The following is a 16,984-nucleotide window of genomic DNA, read 5'->3' as shown; positions in this document are numbered from 1 at the left end:
TACACTGCTGCATGTTATTTTTTATAATTGTCCTGCTGAAAGTTCTCTGGAAACAAGTTTCTATACCTCCGATGGGAGACGTGGATTTCGACATGTCCAGGTCAAACTCTAGAATATCACATCGAGTGTATTGCTTTATCACAGAGAAGAGATGTTTGCGCTCTTGGGACCCGAAGTTCCGTTTCCATAGGACGCTATTTAGGATCACTGCCCTAGCGCCTTTTCAGGAGGTGAATTTCGGTGTTTCTCGTCGGGTCGCAGCGTCGCAGACTATACTATAATCTTCAGCGTCAGAAAACTACTGCCCAAGTGAAATTACAAGACCGTGAGATGTTTTCGTCTTCCTCTGTGAGCGAATTTGTTTTGCACCAGCACACCTATGCAATATCGTGCGCACCTGGAGCTTCACGAGGTGTTTGGCGCGCTGGAAACAAAGCGTCTCTGTAAGTTTGTATCCCTGGTGATGGTTTGGCCTGGAGAGCAGTATATAAGTGTTGCTTTTCAGGCACAATCTTCCTCAGCCTACTCAAGCTCAACTGATGACGGATGAATTCCCCGAAACACTGTGTATTGAGCAGGGAGTGGTGCTTTCTTCCAGGTTTGCCGAGTGGAAGGTGCGACGTGGTCCTCGTGTACTCAGTCGTGAGTCAGTCAAGTGTCACGTGTCGGCAAGAAGCGTGTGTTCCTCGTTGGAGCAATCAACTTTTTAAATAAAGTCCAGAATATATCTTCGGCTTTTTTCCTTTCCATTGCATGGCAGTTTTTGATACAGCCTAGTTTCAATGAGCTTGCCGTTTATATCAAACGTGAGTGTTTCCTGAGAGTCGTTGGACGGCATCATTGGAGAAACTGCCAAACGTTTGGTTTCCATCCATGTACTAGCATGTCGTGGAAACATCTATCATTGTTTATGCTATGCACGAGTTGCTTGTGTTCTGCTAGCACTGACGAGGATTATACTGCTCACCCTGATGTACTCTCTTCATTCAAGGGCATAGACAAGGGCTACAACTTTTTTCGAACCTGGACATGTCAAACTATCGAGCTGGCAAAGGTAAGTAGTGATATCGTGTTCGTTCATTGCAACACACTACTTTCAATGAAGAATACCACATCGACCAAAACAAAAGTATAGTCTTATAGAAAACTGGCTAGGAGAATGTTGGTGAGTCTAAAAAAAGGCGAACCACCATTTTGAAAAAAATGGCGATGACCAGAGTTTGTGTAGTCATAGCGGCTACGCAACCGAGTTCTTGCTGATCGATGTCCAGCGTTAGCGATGTACAGTTGAGTCGTAAAATACCGGTACAGTGTACTTTTCGACTCCCTGGTCTATTCTGTACAGCGAAGGGCCAGTGCGGAAGAGAATCTTGTTGTTTGATGCCGGGAAAGACACGCGGAGAAGTTGTCCTTTCTCCAAGCCATCTTGGTCATTTTTCTCAATCCGCGGTGCATGTCGACCAAGATATGTCCGTGACGAACTGGTGAACTGGATACCTGGCATCCACAAGATTTTCCCGCGCCTAGCGAACCAATGTTGCCAGTAGAACTCAGAGTTTCCTGATCGCGACTCGGCACACTCTTTCTGTTTGAACTCGCAGCTTTCACCCTGCGAGTGTGGTGTTTTTGTTGGTGGGCGCGGGAACGCACAGACAACCTTGATGTCTTAGAATAGAATGACAGTGGTTCTACTTGGCCGTTTCTCACCGTCGATAGCTCATTTTCTCTGTCTTGGAATATTCTATCATTTAGCGTCACCGATTATATTCTCTTCATTCACTTGGTCGCACGTCTTCGTGTTTGAGTGATTTCACCATCCGATCTCAGCCAAACGAAGGCCAAATCGAAAAGTCGAGACAGTAACGCTCCCAAGACACACCGTCTGGGCACAAATCCACAATGGCCTTATGTCTAAAACCAATGAATACAGACAAGTTAAGCTCAGAAAACAGCCAACAATTGCAAGAAACGTCCCATTTTGCCGTGCGCTGATTGGTCAAATCCAAAGGACCGTTAGTGACGCCTTGTACGGTCGTGGTGAGCCCTGACATTGAACATGGCTAGCCCCTACACTGGATACAAACATATCAATGTCTGCACCAGAGCCGGGTCAGTGGGGTTAGAGACCTGGTTGGGGGGGGGGGGGGGGTGGGGGGGGGGGGTGTACTTGGACGCGTTTAGACAAAGAACGTCTAGTCAGTTGTTATTTTTTCTTTTTTTTTCTACAAAATCCACATATCTCCAGACACTGGGGTGAATGATGGAGTGTGGTGGTGGGGCCCATTAAGCTCCGCCGACCAGAGGTCTCGGCTTCATAGCTCCATGAACGCTCCAAAGGGAGATTGGGTAGGGAGGATTAAATTGAAAAAGAAAACAGACGAAAGAAAATGGAAAGATTGTATTGCGCAGTGAGCAAAAGAATAAGTTGAGTATTGATGTGAACGCTGTTAGACTTTTAAATTCAAGAGGAGACTGTCTGTGAGGAGAGATTACATGTATGTCCAAGCAGGGTAGGACACTGTACCCTCTTACTCGCGTATGCTATGAGTGGCCCAGTGCCAGTTCGTTCTGAGGAGGTGGTGATAAGCTGCTGTGTAGTTGTGACTCTGTTGGGACTATATCTGCTACATATACATGGGGCAGTTCTAAAATATTGATGACATTACGCTCTGCCTCCGCGGTGTTGAGCACTGTCAGCACACTGGGGACACCCTCCGCGGTGTTGAGCACTGTCAGCACACTGGGGACACCCTCCGCGGTGTTGAGCACTGTCAGCACACTGGGGACACCCTCCGCGGTGTTGAGCACTGTCAGCACACTGGGGACACCCTCCGCGGTGTTGAGCACTGTCAGCACACTGGGGACACCCTCCGGTTATGGATCACTGATGTACATGTTTGTGCAGTAGCCGCACTTGAACGTACCTTTGTCTTTGACCCGGTGGGTGCAGTTATGGCAGGTGCATGTGTGCCTAGGTGGTTGGAAATCCTAGAGCAGACACTGCATATGGGTAGTTAGGTGGTTGGAAATCCTAGAGCAGACACTGCAGATGGGTAGTTAGGTACTTACATTGCCAGAAGAAGTAGCCCTGCAGAGCGCAACTGGAAACTCTATGCCGGCTGCAATTCCATCGTTTGTTACCCCTGCATTCCACACTGGTGTATTGGACATAAATTTCCACTACTCCCTCTTCCTGCTTTGGAGCCTGTAAACACCACACAGGACACAGGAAGTAAGATATGAAAAACAAATGTCGATATTTTAGCTGAACTTGTAGCTCTTTGTCCTCTTTTCTTCTTATAAATTAATCCTTGGCGCAGTCCTGCCAAATATAAATATTTACAAGCCAATTCATTTGAGGGACGTGCAAACAGGAAACATACACCCCGCCACCTACGCGGACATGCTTATAATAATAATAATAAGCTGGGCTGCGCATTACTTTCAACCGTAGTGGACATTCGAATTTTCACGTCGGTCGATTGCAAACTCGTCATACTTTGTATTATTTCCTGAACAATACCACCGCTGACATTGACGCGTTAGGGCCTGGTCAGACTGCGGCAAAATCGAAATAATTCTAGGATTATAATCCGAATCTCCATAGTAACTTGCCGCCAGAGCGGCAAAAGCGAGAGTTGACGCTCCAAAAAAAAAGCAAGAACGGACCACGCTTTTCCGCTCCAAACAGGATTTGACGCTGATACGCCATTGACGCTGATAATCACTGATTTTTTCATCTCGATATCGAGGAGCTAATTGGCCACGGACAACAACAAAACTCATAAGGATGGTTGCAAGGATTGCACTGAAGGTGTTGGCGATCTCCAAGGTGAAGGAATTTGACGTCGTTCGTGGAGATTACCACTTGACGCTCGAAATGAAGTTTGAATTTTCACTCTCCCCATATGTGTAGTGTGATCGCGATTCAAATTCTGAACGCTGTTCTTTTTTCGTCAGGCAACCAAAATTTGCCGCAGTCTGACCAGGCCCTAAGTGCATAATAATAATAATAAACAATCTGCAGCATAGAAAAGTAGTAAATTATCCCTCACAGTCAATAATGTGCTTGGAACAAAACATTTGCCTACAGAGGATGGATAGGCCAGTATTTTAGTAGAGGGTTGTACCTTGATCACTCAAATAGCGTTGAAGCTGCAGCGTAAAAACGTGAGGCTGATTCATCGTCGTGACAAACGGTACGTTTTTAGGCCAAATATTGCGAGCGTACACATTCCACCTTGTATCGCGTATATGGCGCCATAAATGGTTGTACCGCACGAGCGAGAGAGCTTGGAAGCTCAGGGCCCTACACTATGCTTTTTTGCCTTGATGACCTCGGCAAAAAAAGCAAAGGGATGATATAAAATTTTCAATTCTCCTATATTTTTAAGGCATAACCTGGGATTCGAACCTGCACTATCGCCATACATGCATTCCCCGATACACTTCGCATTCATACTCATTCTTCCAAGTTGCTTCACGTTATGATCTTGCATTTGAAAGCCCTATTTGAAAATTGTGGCCAGCTGTTGTGAGGCCAGGCGTGACACAAACAAACAAATAAACAAACAACGAAATAAAGCTGTGTGGACCCTGGCTAGCGCCAGACGTTACTGAAGTAACGTCTTCTGCATAGCTACGGGAAAGAAAAGCTTTACTCATGGCAACAGTGTACTAAAATTAGCGTGCATCTTACTAAAGGTCAAACCCAAATCTCGGTGTTTTCCCACTACGGTACTATCGTTGCAACATAACGTTTTTTTGCTAAGGGTGTCTATTGTTATAGCACAGGAACCCCTAAGCACACTTACGAGGATCACATTATGCCATGGTCATGAAAGAAGAATGTCACGAAATATTCTTACCTTGACATTGATTGCCGCTAAAGCTGAGCTCAGGCGGACAGAGTTGATCACCTCCAGTTGGCTTGGTGGATCTGCTCAGACAGCATCATCAAAAAACATCACATAGCGCATCGAACAGGACCTGATGGTCAGAAACGTCAAATTCGTCAAGAAGTGTTTTCTAGTCATGGGGCGGAGATGCTACAAGACTATACTATACAAAGTTTTTTTTATTAATTTTTTTATTTTTTTTTTTTTACTACGTTCACATAACCAGCTCGAAAAGAATAAGGAAAGACAATGGTACGGAGACTAGGACAAACGTGACAACTTATTAACCACTCAATCCGACAGTTCCTGGAGGCGCACAACATCTTATCGAAAAGTCAGTATGGCTTCCGCAGCCAACTCGGCACCCAGGACATACTCACGCTACTCAACTACCAATGGAGTCGCGTTGCAGCCAGAGGTGGTGTACTTCGAGTCATTGCAGTTGATGTGGCTGGCGCATTCGACCGCGTCTCTCATGTAGGCGTTTTGCACAAGGCACAATGCTATGGTGTAACTGGTCCACTTCTCGCTTGGCTGAGGGATTACCTGACTGATCGTCACTTGAGGGTTGCAGTTGGAGGTGAACTTTCCAGTCCGTACCCGACCAAAGCTGGCGTGCCGCAGGGCAGTATCCTTGGCCCCACCCTGTTCATCCTCTACACCAATGATGGCGAGGACCACCTCCCACCAGGTATGGAGCTAGCAGCCTACGCTGACGACACCACTCTCTTCCACTGCCTCACATCAAGAGCTGACATTGACTGTGGCTCCGAGCTCCTCCAGCAGGGCATTGATGCGTTTTCCCGTTGGGGACATAAGTGGAGGATCAAATTTGAGCCCTCCAAGACGCAGGCTATGTCTATAGGCCACCATCGCCAGCCCTGGGAGCTCCCTCGAGCAACATTTGACGGCACACCGGTCAGTGAAGAGAGTCGGCTGAAACTCCTGGGAGTCACCTTTGACGACACCCTGAGCTACTCCTTCCACCTCCGCTCCCTAGCTTCCCGTGCTAACCAGCGGATTGGCTTCCTGAAGCGAGCATCTCCCATTCTGGACGCCGAAAGCCGCCAACGCGTCTACAACGGCTTTGTGCGACCCACACTCGAGTATTGCCCCTTAGTGTGGATGGGCTCACCCTCGTCCCATCTTAAGAAGCTGGACCAGATCCAGCGAAGGGCCCTCCACATCATCGGAGCAGGCACTTGGCTCCCTAGCCTGGCACTCCGTCGCCTGGTAGCTGCACTTGCCTATACCTACAAGCTCTGCTATCTAGATGCATCCAGCCCTCTGAAGCAGATGCTGCCTAAACCAGCCACTCACCGTGCCCCCGAGACAAGACCTACCCGTCAGTCTCTCCAGCTGCAGGATTCCCATCCATACCAGATGACAACTGGCCTGCCTGCCAACACCCGGAATAGCTGTCTCCAAGGATTCCCTGCTTGCACCGTTGCAACATGGAATGCCCTGCCACCAGACCTGTTCCACCACCCACCCGCCCAGCCTCACATGCAAAGCTTTAAGAAAAAGGTGTACCGTCACCTTCTTGCTCAGGACTGGCTCTCTGCTACTGATGCACTTTTGAATCTGCTCGCCAACGCTTTCCCTGTTCTTATTAGTGTTCAACTGCTTACCTTATAACCCTGCTGTCATCATCACCAATGTTCTGATTCTCATGCACATATCCCAGAACCTGCTATCCTTCGCAGTCCCCATCACCAAGAGCACTGTGCTCTTCTATCTCCCAGCTCTCTCTCTCTCTCTCTCTCTCTCTCTCTCTCTCTCTCGCCCTCGCTCTCTCGCTCTCTCTCTCTCTCTCTCTCTCTCTCTCTCGCTCTCTCTCTCTCTCTCTCTCTCTCTCTCTCTCTCTCTCTCTCTCGCTCTCTCTCGCTCCCAGCTCTCTCTCTCTCTCTCTCTCGCTCTCTCTCGCTCTCTCTCTCTCTCTCTCTCTCTCTCTCTCTCTCTCTCTCTCTCTCTCTCTCTCTCTCTCTCTCGCTCTCTCTCGCTCTCTCTCGCTCTCTCTCGCTCTCTCTCGCTCTCTCTCGCTCTCTCTCGCTCTCTCTCTCTCTCTCTCTCTCTCTCTCTCTCTCTCTCTCTCTCTCTCTCTCTCTCTCTCTCTCTCTCTCTCTCTCTCCTCTCTCTCCTCTCTCTCTCTCTCTCTCTCTCTCTCTCTCTCTCTCTCTCTTTCTTTCTTCTCTTCTTCTTCCCCCATCTCCCGATAATTATTAGCCCCCGTTTTCTTTCGACGCGTTTGCTGTGCAGTGAAGCCGAGACCCTAGGTCGGTGGAGCACATCAGACCCCGTCACCACGTCCACGATTCATGCCTGCGATGCTGCACCGCTGCTTTGCATGTCATGATTGGAAGCTGTGGCCTTAGTAAAAAAAAAAAACTAATGAGCAGGCGCTGCACCGAGACGCAGCAGTGATGGTGGGGCATTGATGACTCTGCCGACCTGAGGTCTCGGCGTCACGGCCAAAAACACGCACCAAAAACAATGAAAAAAGAAGAAGATAGAGCTGTACAGGTGAGAAAGGTGCAAAAACCCAAGGCTTAACACGAGCGATTGTGGGGGAGAAACTGTCTTAGCGTCATACTATTCATAGGGAATCGACTGCCCAGAGCCAGTTTGTGCTGCGAAGATGGCGGTAAACATTCGTTTTGAATGATTGCATTCTCTTGCTGTGGGGAGGCTGGGATAGGAGAGCGGCAGGGAAGGAGTTCCAATCCCTGATGCTGCAGTGTGGGAACGAGCGCTTCAGTGCCAGCGGGGCAGATGCAGGCAGCTGGTGTTGGAGTTGGTGGTCATGGCCTCTGACAGCACCGTGCTCGCTGCGAGTTCTGGGGTTGGTAGAGATGATGTGGCGCGGTGGCAACACAGAGAGCAGCTGCGGAGGACCAGGCAAGTAGTGCAGCTTGTACAGGCAGGCAAGCGAGGCAACAGTGCGGCGGATGGCCAGGCTGGGTAGGTGTGCCCCAGGGCCGATAGCATGAAGCGCGCGGCGCTGAACATTGTTCAGACGCTGGAGGTGACTCTGCGCAGCTCCCATCCATACAAGAGGCGCATACTCCATGACTGGTCGTACGAACGCCTTGTATACGGTCGTCCGGCCGGCGGGGGTGAGTATGTGGGCGGCTCTGTTTAGGACCCCAAGCCGTTGGCGTGCACGGGTGGCTACGGAGCGTAGGTGATCGCTGAAGGTCAACTTGGCGTCCACCTTCACACCAAGGAGAGTGATGGTGGTTGTCTCGGGCACCAGTGTGCCACCAAACAGGAGTGGGGGGAGATCTAAGCCGGTACGTCTGAGGGTGGCTGTCATGGCCTGGGATTTGGTCGGTTCAAACATCACTTTCCATGTACGACCCCACTCGTGCAGTCGGTCAACGGACACCTGCAGTGACTGCGCGGCCACTGTTGGGGTCTGCTGGGAGGTGACTAAGCTGTACAAAGTTGTATCATCAGCATAGGCTTCCAAGCTGGCGCCGTCAGCGAGAACATCTGGCGCGTCGTTGACGTAGGCCAGGAAAAGCGTTGGTCCAAGGATGCTTCCCTGGGGGACTCCAGTGGAGGTCGTATACCTAGATGACGTCCGCCCTCCAACGAGGCACTGTAGGGAACGGGTGTCCAGGTATGACGCCAGCCATCTCTGAAGCGGACCATCTATGCCTAGGCTACGTACCTTGTGGAGGAGGCCGACATGCGAGACACGATCAAACGCTCCTGCGATGTCCACAGCAAGGATACGAGAAAGTTGGCGGATTAATAAAAGGGGAAGTTCACCCTAAAATGAAAACTTCACAACCTGTCGGGAAACTTCACAGAATTGAATGGTGGTCCCGTGGAGGTCCTTGGTTGATCGGAGTTCCCTAGGTACAGTAAAACCTGGTTTAAGCGACCACCCCACGGTGCAAGCAAAAACAGTTGTTAAAGCCAGGTGGTCTTTAGAACCAGGTCCCACAGTGTGTGTGTAGAACTGTCGGTGCATGGAAAAACGGTCGTTAAGAGCAGGTGGTCGTTAAACACAGAGGTCGTTAAACACAGTGGTCGTTAAACACAGAGGTCGCTAACGCCAAGTTTTACTGTATACCAGTTTGAAGTTTGCACTAAATTTGGTGACATCATGATGACATCATTAACTTGCCCAGACCGGATTTATGATTTCAGAGAGATAGACATAGTATGGGAGTAGATGGGGAAATTTCAGTATTTGGCTCTCCATTGTCACAAAGAAGTTGGATGTTTTTTAAACTTCGGCATGGGGAATATGGCACTTTACCAGTATCCTGACTGGAAAACAATTCTAGTATGAAATTCATTATTGCAGAGAAACAGGAAGGTGTTATTTTCCGTGGCTGAGCGTAGCGAATGAAATGAAAAATGTATTTTTTCCAGCATCTTCATCGTAGTTACGGCACCAGGATTGCGTCAGCTGGTCTTTTGTCAGTGTTCTCAAACTTTTCTCTTCATCGCGGTCTTTCTCTTTTCGTTGTAGTTTCCCACCCGCCCTCCTCTTTATTCTCACTTCGGGATAGGTCCTAGTTTTGTTCATTTATCTTATGGGGTTATTCTAACCGGTTTTTCCTCAGGGTGGTGCCTCCGCCGGGGTCCTGAGGTATTTTCCGCCAGCTTCAGGCTGGTTAATTGTCCGGCGGCCCCATTCACCACAGTGGTTCACTTTTTGCATTATGTTGGTCTGGTACATACGTGTACATGTATATGCATGAGGTGGCATGCCCTTCTTCTTGCTCATGTATACACTACGCTGAGCTCTTCCATCTTCCACCGTGAGTGAACAAAGACCACACTACTACTGTGATCTGTATCTTTCTGTTGTGTGTGGGTGTGTCTGCGGTGTACGCAGAGGCCAGCTAGCTGGCAAAAAGTAGTTGATTTTTCCCCATCTACTCCTATACAAAGTCTATATCTCTGACATCATAAACCCGGCCTAGTCTGGGCAAGTTAATGACGTCATCATTATGTCACCTATTTTCGTGCAAACTTCAAGCTGGTATAACTTGGGAATGGCTGCTCTGATCAACCGGGGACTGTCACTATTGGAATCAGTGCATTTTTTGCTAAAGGTTGTGAAGTTTCATTTTAGGGTGAACTTCCCCTTCAAGAGTCACGGGAAAGTGAGCAGATCCGGGGCTACTTAATGCTGTGTGAAAAATTGGAGAACCACTGAACCTTACACAAGCATAATTCTCCTTTCGGGTTGCTAGCGTTTTTCTTCAATCTTTTCACACATGGTCTGACGTCAAAGTAATTACTGGTTACATGCAAATATTTTTTCTCTGTTTCCAGCCTGAGAATGGGTCTTGTCCGAACATTTGTTGAAAGGTGGATGACGTTTGCAGCAAAGAGACCATATTTTGATTGTTTGTGTTCAGATATCCTAATGTGTAATGTGTAAACGGCTGTACTGGGGTCTGTGAGTGATTAGAAAAATGTACAATCTCATCACAAACTACTCTACCTATGATAATTCGCGGTTTCTCCGTTGTGTTGGATGCACTGGATGAGTTCTCTGTTGTGTTTGAGGGGCTGGATGGGCTGGACGAGGTCTCCGTTGGGCTTGAGGTGCTGGATGGACTGGACGAGGTCTCCGTTGGGCTTGAGGTGCTGGATGGACTGGATGAGGTCCCATCATCAGACCTGCTGCCATTGGCGCTAATCACCATATGCGAGTGGGGTCCTGCCTGGCCTTTGTTGTTTATTGCGCGGATGAAAACATGGTACGAACGTCCCGCACAGAGGTCAATCAAAATCACAGGTAGACTGCTCTCGTTCACAACTTAACAGGGCAGAACACAGAGCAAATAACAAAGAGAGCATGGAGTAAGCATGACATCATAATGACCTCATCAGGATTCAAAGCTCATGCACATGTAGAACCCACGATCTCATAATGACACCATTCTGCATGGGGCGCACAATAGAGCATAAATCAGGCAACATGACATAATGATCTCATTGATTAAGTGCTTGTGCAGTCATTTAGAAGCCATAACCTCATAATGACATCATGTATGGAGGAGACAAAGGCCACGCTCGTTCTTTGAATAGTCTACTTGGAGATAATAACCGAAAATAGTCACGGAAGGAGACGAAATGACAGACCCACCAGAACTCGAACCTGGAACCTTGCTTGGCATGCGCAATGCTCTAACCAACTGATCCATGAGAGCAAACCGAACCCGGGAGGCGAGGACAAGTTGTCTACTCCAAGAGGCAGCTCACAACACGTACCACACATACTGATGACATTAGTGTCTTTTTCCTCCCCCAGGGGATGATCAACGGTCAGTTTCTAGAACGTAACACCAGAGGTGAAAAAAAGTGATTACTCTTTTAAAGACAAGCAAGGTCCCCGGTTTCGAGTCCTGTTGGGTCTGGCATTCTCTTCTTCTCTTTTCAGGCAGTTCGCTTCCCCGATTGATCCTTTTAATTTGAAGTTCTCCCACTCCAAATAGTAATGAACAAAATTAAACTCACGCTCAACGCGCTCACGCCAAACAACAAACGTTATGGAACAAAACATTTGCTACTTTGTTGTTGGACATGGTCGCGTGTTTAATTCTGTTCAATTCTTCGAACGAGTTTTTGTAAAATCCGGAAGTGCACGAAGACCAGCAACAAGCTTCAGTGACAATGGTCTAGTAGTATTGACATATCCGCGGCAAGCCGCCTATGTACAACGGCATGGGAGAGGATAGCAAAAAATATATTGTTGGGGAAATCCACGTTATTATCGAATATACAACAATGACGGGTGTGGGAGTATGTGGAAGTACGTTATTATTGTTGAAAGCACTAGGTGATCTGCAGTCTACAATAGTCAAGCCAAACAATTTTCAATTTAACCCTTTGGTAAATGACTTAGTATAAGTCGCTTTGGAGGATATGCCGCAACAAGACTGTCACGAAATACCCTTCAGGTATGGAACAAATGGGGACACTCCGATGGTCAATAGGATAAAGAATAATAATTTCACTAATACCAGTAGTCAAAGTGAAATTGCACCATTGCATTGAACGCGGTGGGTGGAGTTGTGCCAGGTGCATATGTACCTAGGTGGTTTGGTTGGCTAGAGCAGACACTGCATATGGGTACTTACATCGCCAGGAGAGGAAGCTTGTTAGAGCACAATTGGCAACTCCAGGCCTGCTGCAAGCCCATCGGTTGATAGTACTAGAACAGCATTCCAAACTGGAGTAGGAGATAAAATATTCCAGTACTTGCTCCTCTTGCTTTGGAGCCTGAAAACACCAAACAGGACACAGGAAGCAAACATGTGCAAACAAGTGTTTACAGGCTAAATTCTAAGGGAAGGGTGGAAACAGAAAAAAGTATTTTACAAGCTCAGCTGCTTATTACTTGAAAACACTGATTGGCATTGCTCTATTGCAACCTCATCATACTTTGTATAATTTCACAAACAATCCGCAGTATAGAAAAATAGTTAATTACCCCGCACACTGTAGATTGGGAAACGTTTGCTCGAGATTAAACTTTGCTATTTTGCGACAATCACACATCCGCGAATATAAATCGCCGCAAACTGCTCTGTACTTTGATTGTAGACAATGCAAGATTCAACTGATTAGACGAAAAAAGGAACCAGCGCAAACCTTGAAAAAGCAAAATTTGCACGGCGAGAAAGTTTATCGCTTTGTAGTAGTCAATAATGCCCAGGGAACAAAGCATTTGCTTGCAGAGGATGAAAAGGTCAATATTTGTAGTATAAGGTTGATATCAACTTGTTGCAATCAATACAAATGCATCTGCAGACTATTCTAGGGTACTCGTGTCGAGCAAAACTAGCAGGCTCCCGCAAGAACCAATTCTCTTCGATCTCCTTGAAACCGAAATCAAATTCAGTTTTTTATTCAATCCATATTGATATGTTGTTTTCCTGTGTGATGGCATTCCCCAAACTGTCTTCGTCTAGTCGCGTGCCTATGTGACATGAGCATGCGCGATCTTGTAGTCGAGAGTCCTTTTGTCAGTCTTCTTGCTCGTCTCTTTGAGTGTAGTCTGCTTTTCCAGCATGTCGTAGTCCCTGGTTTCCGTAATGTCAATTACAATAATGTAGGGCTGAAACAATAATACCGATAACTCGCATATCGATCGTTAAGAGTGCAATCGATAATTGTTAGTGTTGAAAACGAGTGCTAACGATTTATTATGCATGCATATCAGTGACAGTATTCTAGCCCTTGCACTCCATCCGATAGTGAATACGAGTACAATCATGTACTTCCAAACGCGGTAAAATTGATTTGTGGCTTTGAAAGAGATCGGGAGAGAAGACTTTGTGTCTTTCATTTGTGTGAGAGGTTGGAGACAAGAGCAGTTGCCAGAGGGTAATGACAAGATATTTTGCTCTAGAAACAACATGAAATTCGCTAGTTCATGTTGATAAAGCCAGCCAGATTTCCACAGATGTCCACATTGCGGTGCCACAAATTTCTAATGTACCCAAGGTATCATGGAATTTCTTCATAAACTGGTGTGCGATGTACACGTGTAGAGCCGACAAGAATCGATAAAACCAATATATCGATCGTTAATGATATTGAATGATCGTTTCAGCCCTACAATGATGTAACAACCAAGTATTGTCCTTGGTGTTCTGTGTCCCGGAGAACGGAATGGCTGTGATTGAGTTACAACCCTCTGTGTAAACTGCAGGTATATCCACTCAATCTTTGATCTATTAGCTCGTTCAGCAGCATAATTTCTCTGTTCTTCATGCTAGGAAAATGTCCTGCCAACCTGGCGTTTTAAAACTCAGTCTATGTCCTTCCTAGCTTAATTTTACTCATTAAGTTTTCCTCATGGGCCTGGGCAGTGTGAAAACAGAACAATACTCAATCCCGGCACAGGCAGTCATTTTGACTGCTTTGGGTCTATTCAGCAGAGATCAGGGTGACTTGCCGAACAGATCACACTGAGAAAGGAAAAAAGAAAGGCACATATGGATACGAGTTATGAGGAACTGCTGTCCACCACTGTAACTAGATACTATATACAGTCAGAAATTGCAACAACTAGGCACAAAACTGTCAAGAGTACTGAGATATTCGACGACCTGACACCTAGCTCTCACACATCTCCGAAGCGCCAACCAACAGCGTTCGGAAGGTTCAAGGTTAAGGAGAGACCTGTGCTGGAGCTAGGTGTCAGGTCGTCGAATGCCTCAGTACTCTTGACAGCTTTGTGCCTAGTTGTTGCACTTTATGACCGTATATGGCATCTAGTTAGAGTGGTGGACAGTTACTCTTACTCTCGTATCAATACGTTCCTTTTTTTCTCTATAGTATTGTCTCAACATCTGAGTTTCAGATCACACTGAAGTCGAATTAAGATCAATTTAACCAAGCATGTTTACACAGCGTCAAAGTTCACAGCCATTTGTGATGATTAAAAAAGAGTGCGCCATGTTCTTTGCCAATACTGTCCAATAAAGCCAGGCATGAATGTGGGGCACACTGTTCAGTAGCAACTCTGCCTTTCACTGGAATTCGCGATCTCAGTTGCAATGCCTGATAGTCATGTGAGGCAAAGCTCAGAATAGCAACAGAACTGCCGCTCTCCATAATTCCGGTTGCATTGTCTGATGGACACAAGATGTTGTGAGACTTAGAGATGCTATAGAAGTCCCAGTCTGCTTGCTGTTCCATGCTCATATCAACCTATCGAGTTAACTATTGCAGCTGATCAGTCCACATCCATGCAACTGCCATTTGCAATAGAACTGAACTGCCAGCCATGGCAACTAGAGCGGACAACATGAGCGAGAGAGAGAGAGAGAGAGAGAGAGAGAGAGAGAGAGAGAGAGAGAGGGGGAGAGAGAGAGAGAGAGAGAGAGAGAGAGAGAGAGAGATGAATCCCCGAGCGCCAAGAGTACAATTTATCTCCTCTAGTTTTCCGTACAGCACAGAAACCCCCCTATTCACATCTACGAGCACCGCGCTATATTATGGTCAAGCATCAATAATTGCAGTAAAATATTCTTACCTTCAAATTGATTATCATTGAAGCTGAGCTTTGGCGGATCACCGAGAGGTCCTCTAGTGCGCTTGGTGGACCTGCTCAGACAAAATCATCACAAAACATCACATTGTACATCGCCCAGGACACGATGGTCAGAAACGTCACATTATGGTTACTCATTCGTGTCTAAGAAACACTGCATATCACACTAGATTGTTCTCCTTTAGGGTTGCTAACGGTTTTCGTCAATTTTTCCACAGATGGTCTCACGTTATAGTCAGCACTGTTTACATAAGATGAAGAATACAGAAATCAACAAAGTACACTAAATCACCCTGAGCATGCAACTTTTCGGTCTACGATAGAAAAATTCACATACTTTAAAGGAAAAAACGTCCGCGGCTTGCATATGTCACATTTTCAATAATTTTACTTGATCATGATGAGAAACTTTCACGGTTTCATCTATTCCGTGGGATTTTGTATTGTCTACAAACAATGTACAGAGCAGTTTGCGTCGGTTTATATTCGCGGATGTGTGACGGTCACGAAAAAAGCGAAAATTAACCTCTAGCAAAAGTTTCCTACTTAACAGTAACATTTCAAACCATTGCACACTGCCTGTACCATCGACACATGTGTATTGGTGTGTGACATCATTCTGCCTTGGATAGAACTCTCCCGTGCTCACATTGCACTGTTTACAAAGCATCATATTGAGTGATGTCATGTCATGTGTTAAGGATGCAGACAGCTTCACAAACTAGGGGATAATAGAATGTACTCTCGAAATCATTCGTCATTATCACCAGTCTGCAGTCTATTTTGTGAATACGAATAATTACTCATTTTTTTGGACATAGTGACCATTCAACAGCATACTATCAACCTTGCGAACAGCAAAACTTGCGAATAGCGACATTTTTTCTCATGCACAAGCAAGGGCCATTTTTCGCAAGGTTGTTTGCAGCTCTTGCCCTGCCTCCACTGCTTCGGCTACCATCCCTATGTGTATCCCTGTGCGTTTTTGCCGGCGTTTGCACCATGATGGTTTGTGGCTATTTTGTAAAAATAAAAAAATAAACTCGGATGTTGAGCTATAAATAAATGTAGAAAAGAAAAGGACATATGGATACGAGTTAAGAGTAACTCTCCATCACTGTAACTGGATACTATATAAAGTCAGAAAGTGCAATATCTAGGCACAAAACTACTCTGTCAGTTTATTGCCTAGTTATTGCACTTTCTGACTGTATATAATAGTATCCAGTTACAGTGATGGAGAGTTACTCTTAACTCGTATCCATATGTCCTTTTCTTTTCTACATATAAAAAAATAAAAAAGCATTATTGATGCACGACTTCAACGCATCGCCTACACCAACACTCAACGTGCTTGAACTGAGAAAGCAATTCTCTCTCCCCCCCCCCCCCCCCACACACACACACACAAGACCAACGAGTTCCCAGGCTGGGCAACACGTCAACATTGTTCCCAAACTCTCTGCCGCGTGACTTTGGTACCACACAGGATGAGGTCAAGTACAGAACGCAAGTAGAGAACCCTGCCAAGATGCCGTCATTACCTCACCTAAATATTGCTCATGCCAGCGCACCGTGTCCAGAATCCTGACTCAAGACCCATGCCTCTTCCTGGAACACAGGCACTCTCTGCCGCGTGACTTTGGTACCACACAGGATGAGGTCAAGTACAGAACGCAAGTAGAGAACCCTGCCAAGATGCCGTCATTACCTCACCTAAATATTGCTCATGCCAGCGCACCGTGTCCAGAATCCTGACTCAAGACCCATGCCTCTTCCTGGAACACAGGCACGGCTCGCGTTCACTGGTTGCCGTGCTTCCGCTTCACCACGTCGCGAATTTAGCCACGCAGACTTCAAAACTCGCTCCGGGAACGAGTGACGACTCATAACGTTTTACTTCAAGCAATTTACTTCGAAACGTCAGTACAGGATGTTCTTTAGGAGCAAGAACAAGTCTTGGAAATAACAATTTCCAGTTCTCTTGAAAAATATCATAATTATTTGACCAGAAGAAGTCAAATTGGAAATCAGTTCTCCGCTACAA

General features: G+C 46.5%; 1 protein-coding gene across 3 annotated transcripts in view; it reads right to left on the bottom strand.

Annotated features, from left to right (window-relative positions):
- LOC135826063 (uncharacterized) overlaps positions 1–16,984 on the bottom strand; it is a 121,150-nt gene that overhangs the window by 100,088 nt on the left and 4,078 nt on the right. For 2 of the 3 annotated variants that reach the window (XM_065338703.1, XM_065338702.1), the window contains exons 3-7: positions 14,920–14,990; positions 12,014–12,155; positions 10,372–10,689; positions 4,869–4,939; positions 3,070–3,205 (exon numbers count right to left, since the gene is read on the bottom strand). In XM_065338703.1, the coding sequence (XP_065194775.1) occupies positions 3,070–3,205; positions 4,869–4,939; positions 10,372–10,689; positions 12,014–12,155; positions 14,920–14,990 (738 nt within the window). Of the gene's footprint in view, positions 1–3,069; positions 3,206–4,868; positions 4,940–10,371; positions 10,690–12,013; positions 12,156–14,919; positions 14,991–16,486 lie in introns of all 3 variants that reach the window. The other variant, XM_065338704.1, reaches the window with a different exon arrangement.

This window comes from Sycon ciliatum, chromosome 10, assembly GCF_964019385.1.
Source record: "Sycon ciliatum chromosome 10, ocSycCili1.1, whole genome shotgun sequence".
Classification (NCBI taxonomy): Eukaryota; Metazoa; Porifera; class Calcarea; order Leucosolenida; family Sycettidae; genus Sycon; species Sycon ciliatum.
This window is presented reverse-complemented; position numbering and strand designations above follow the sequence as displayed.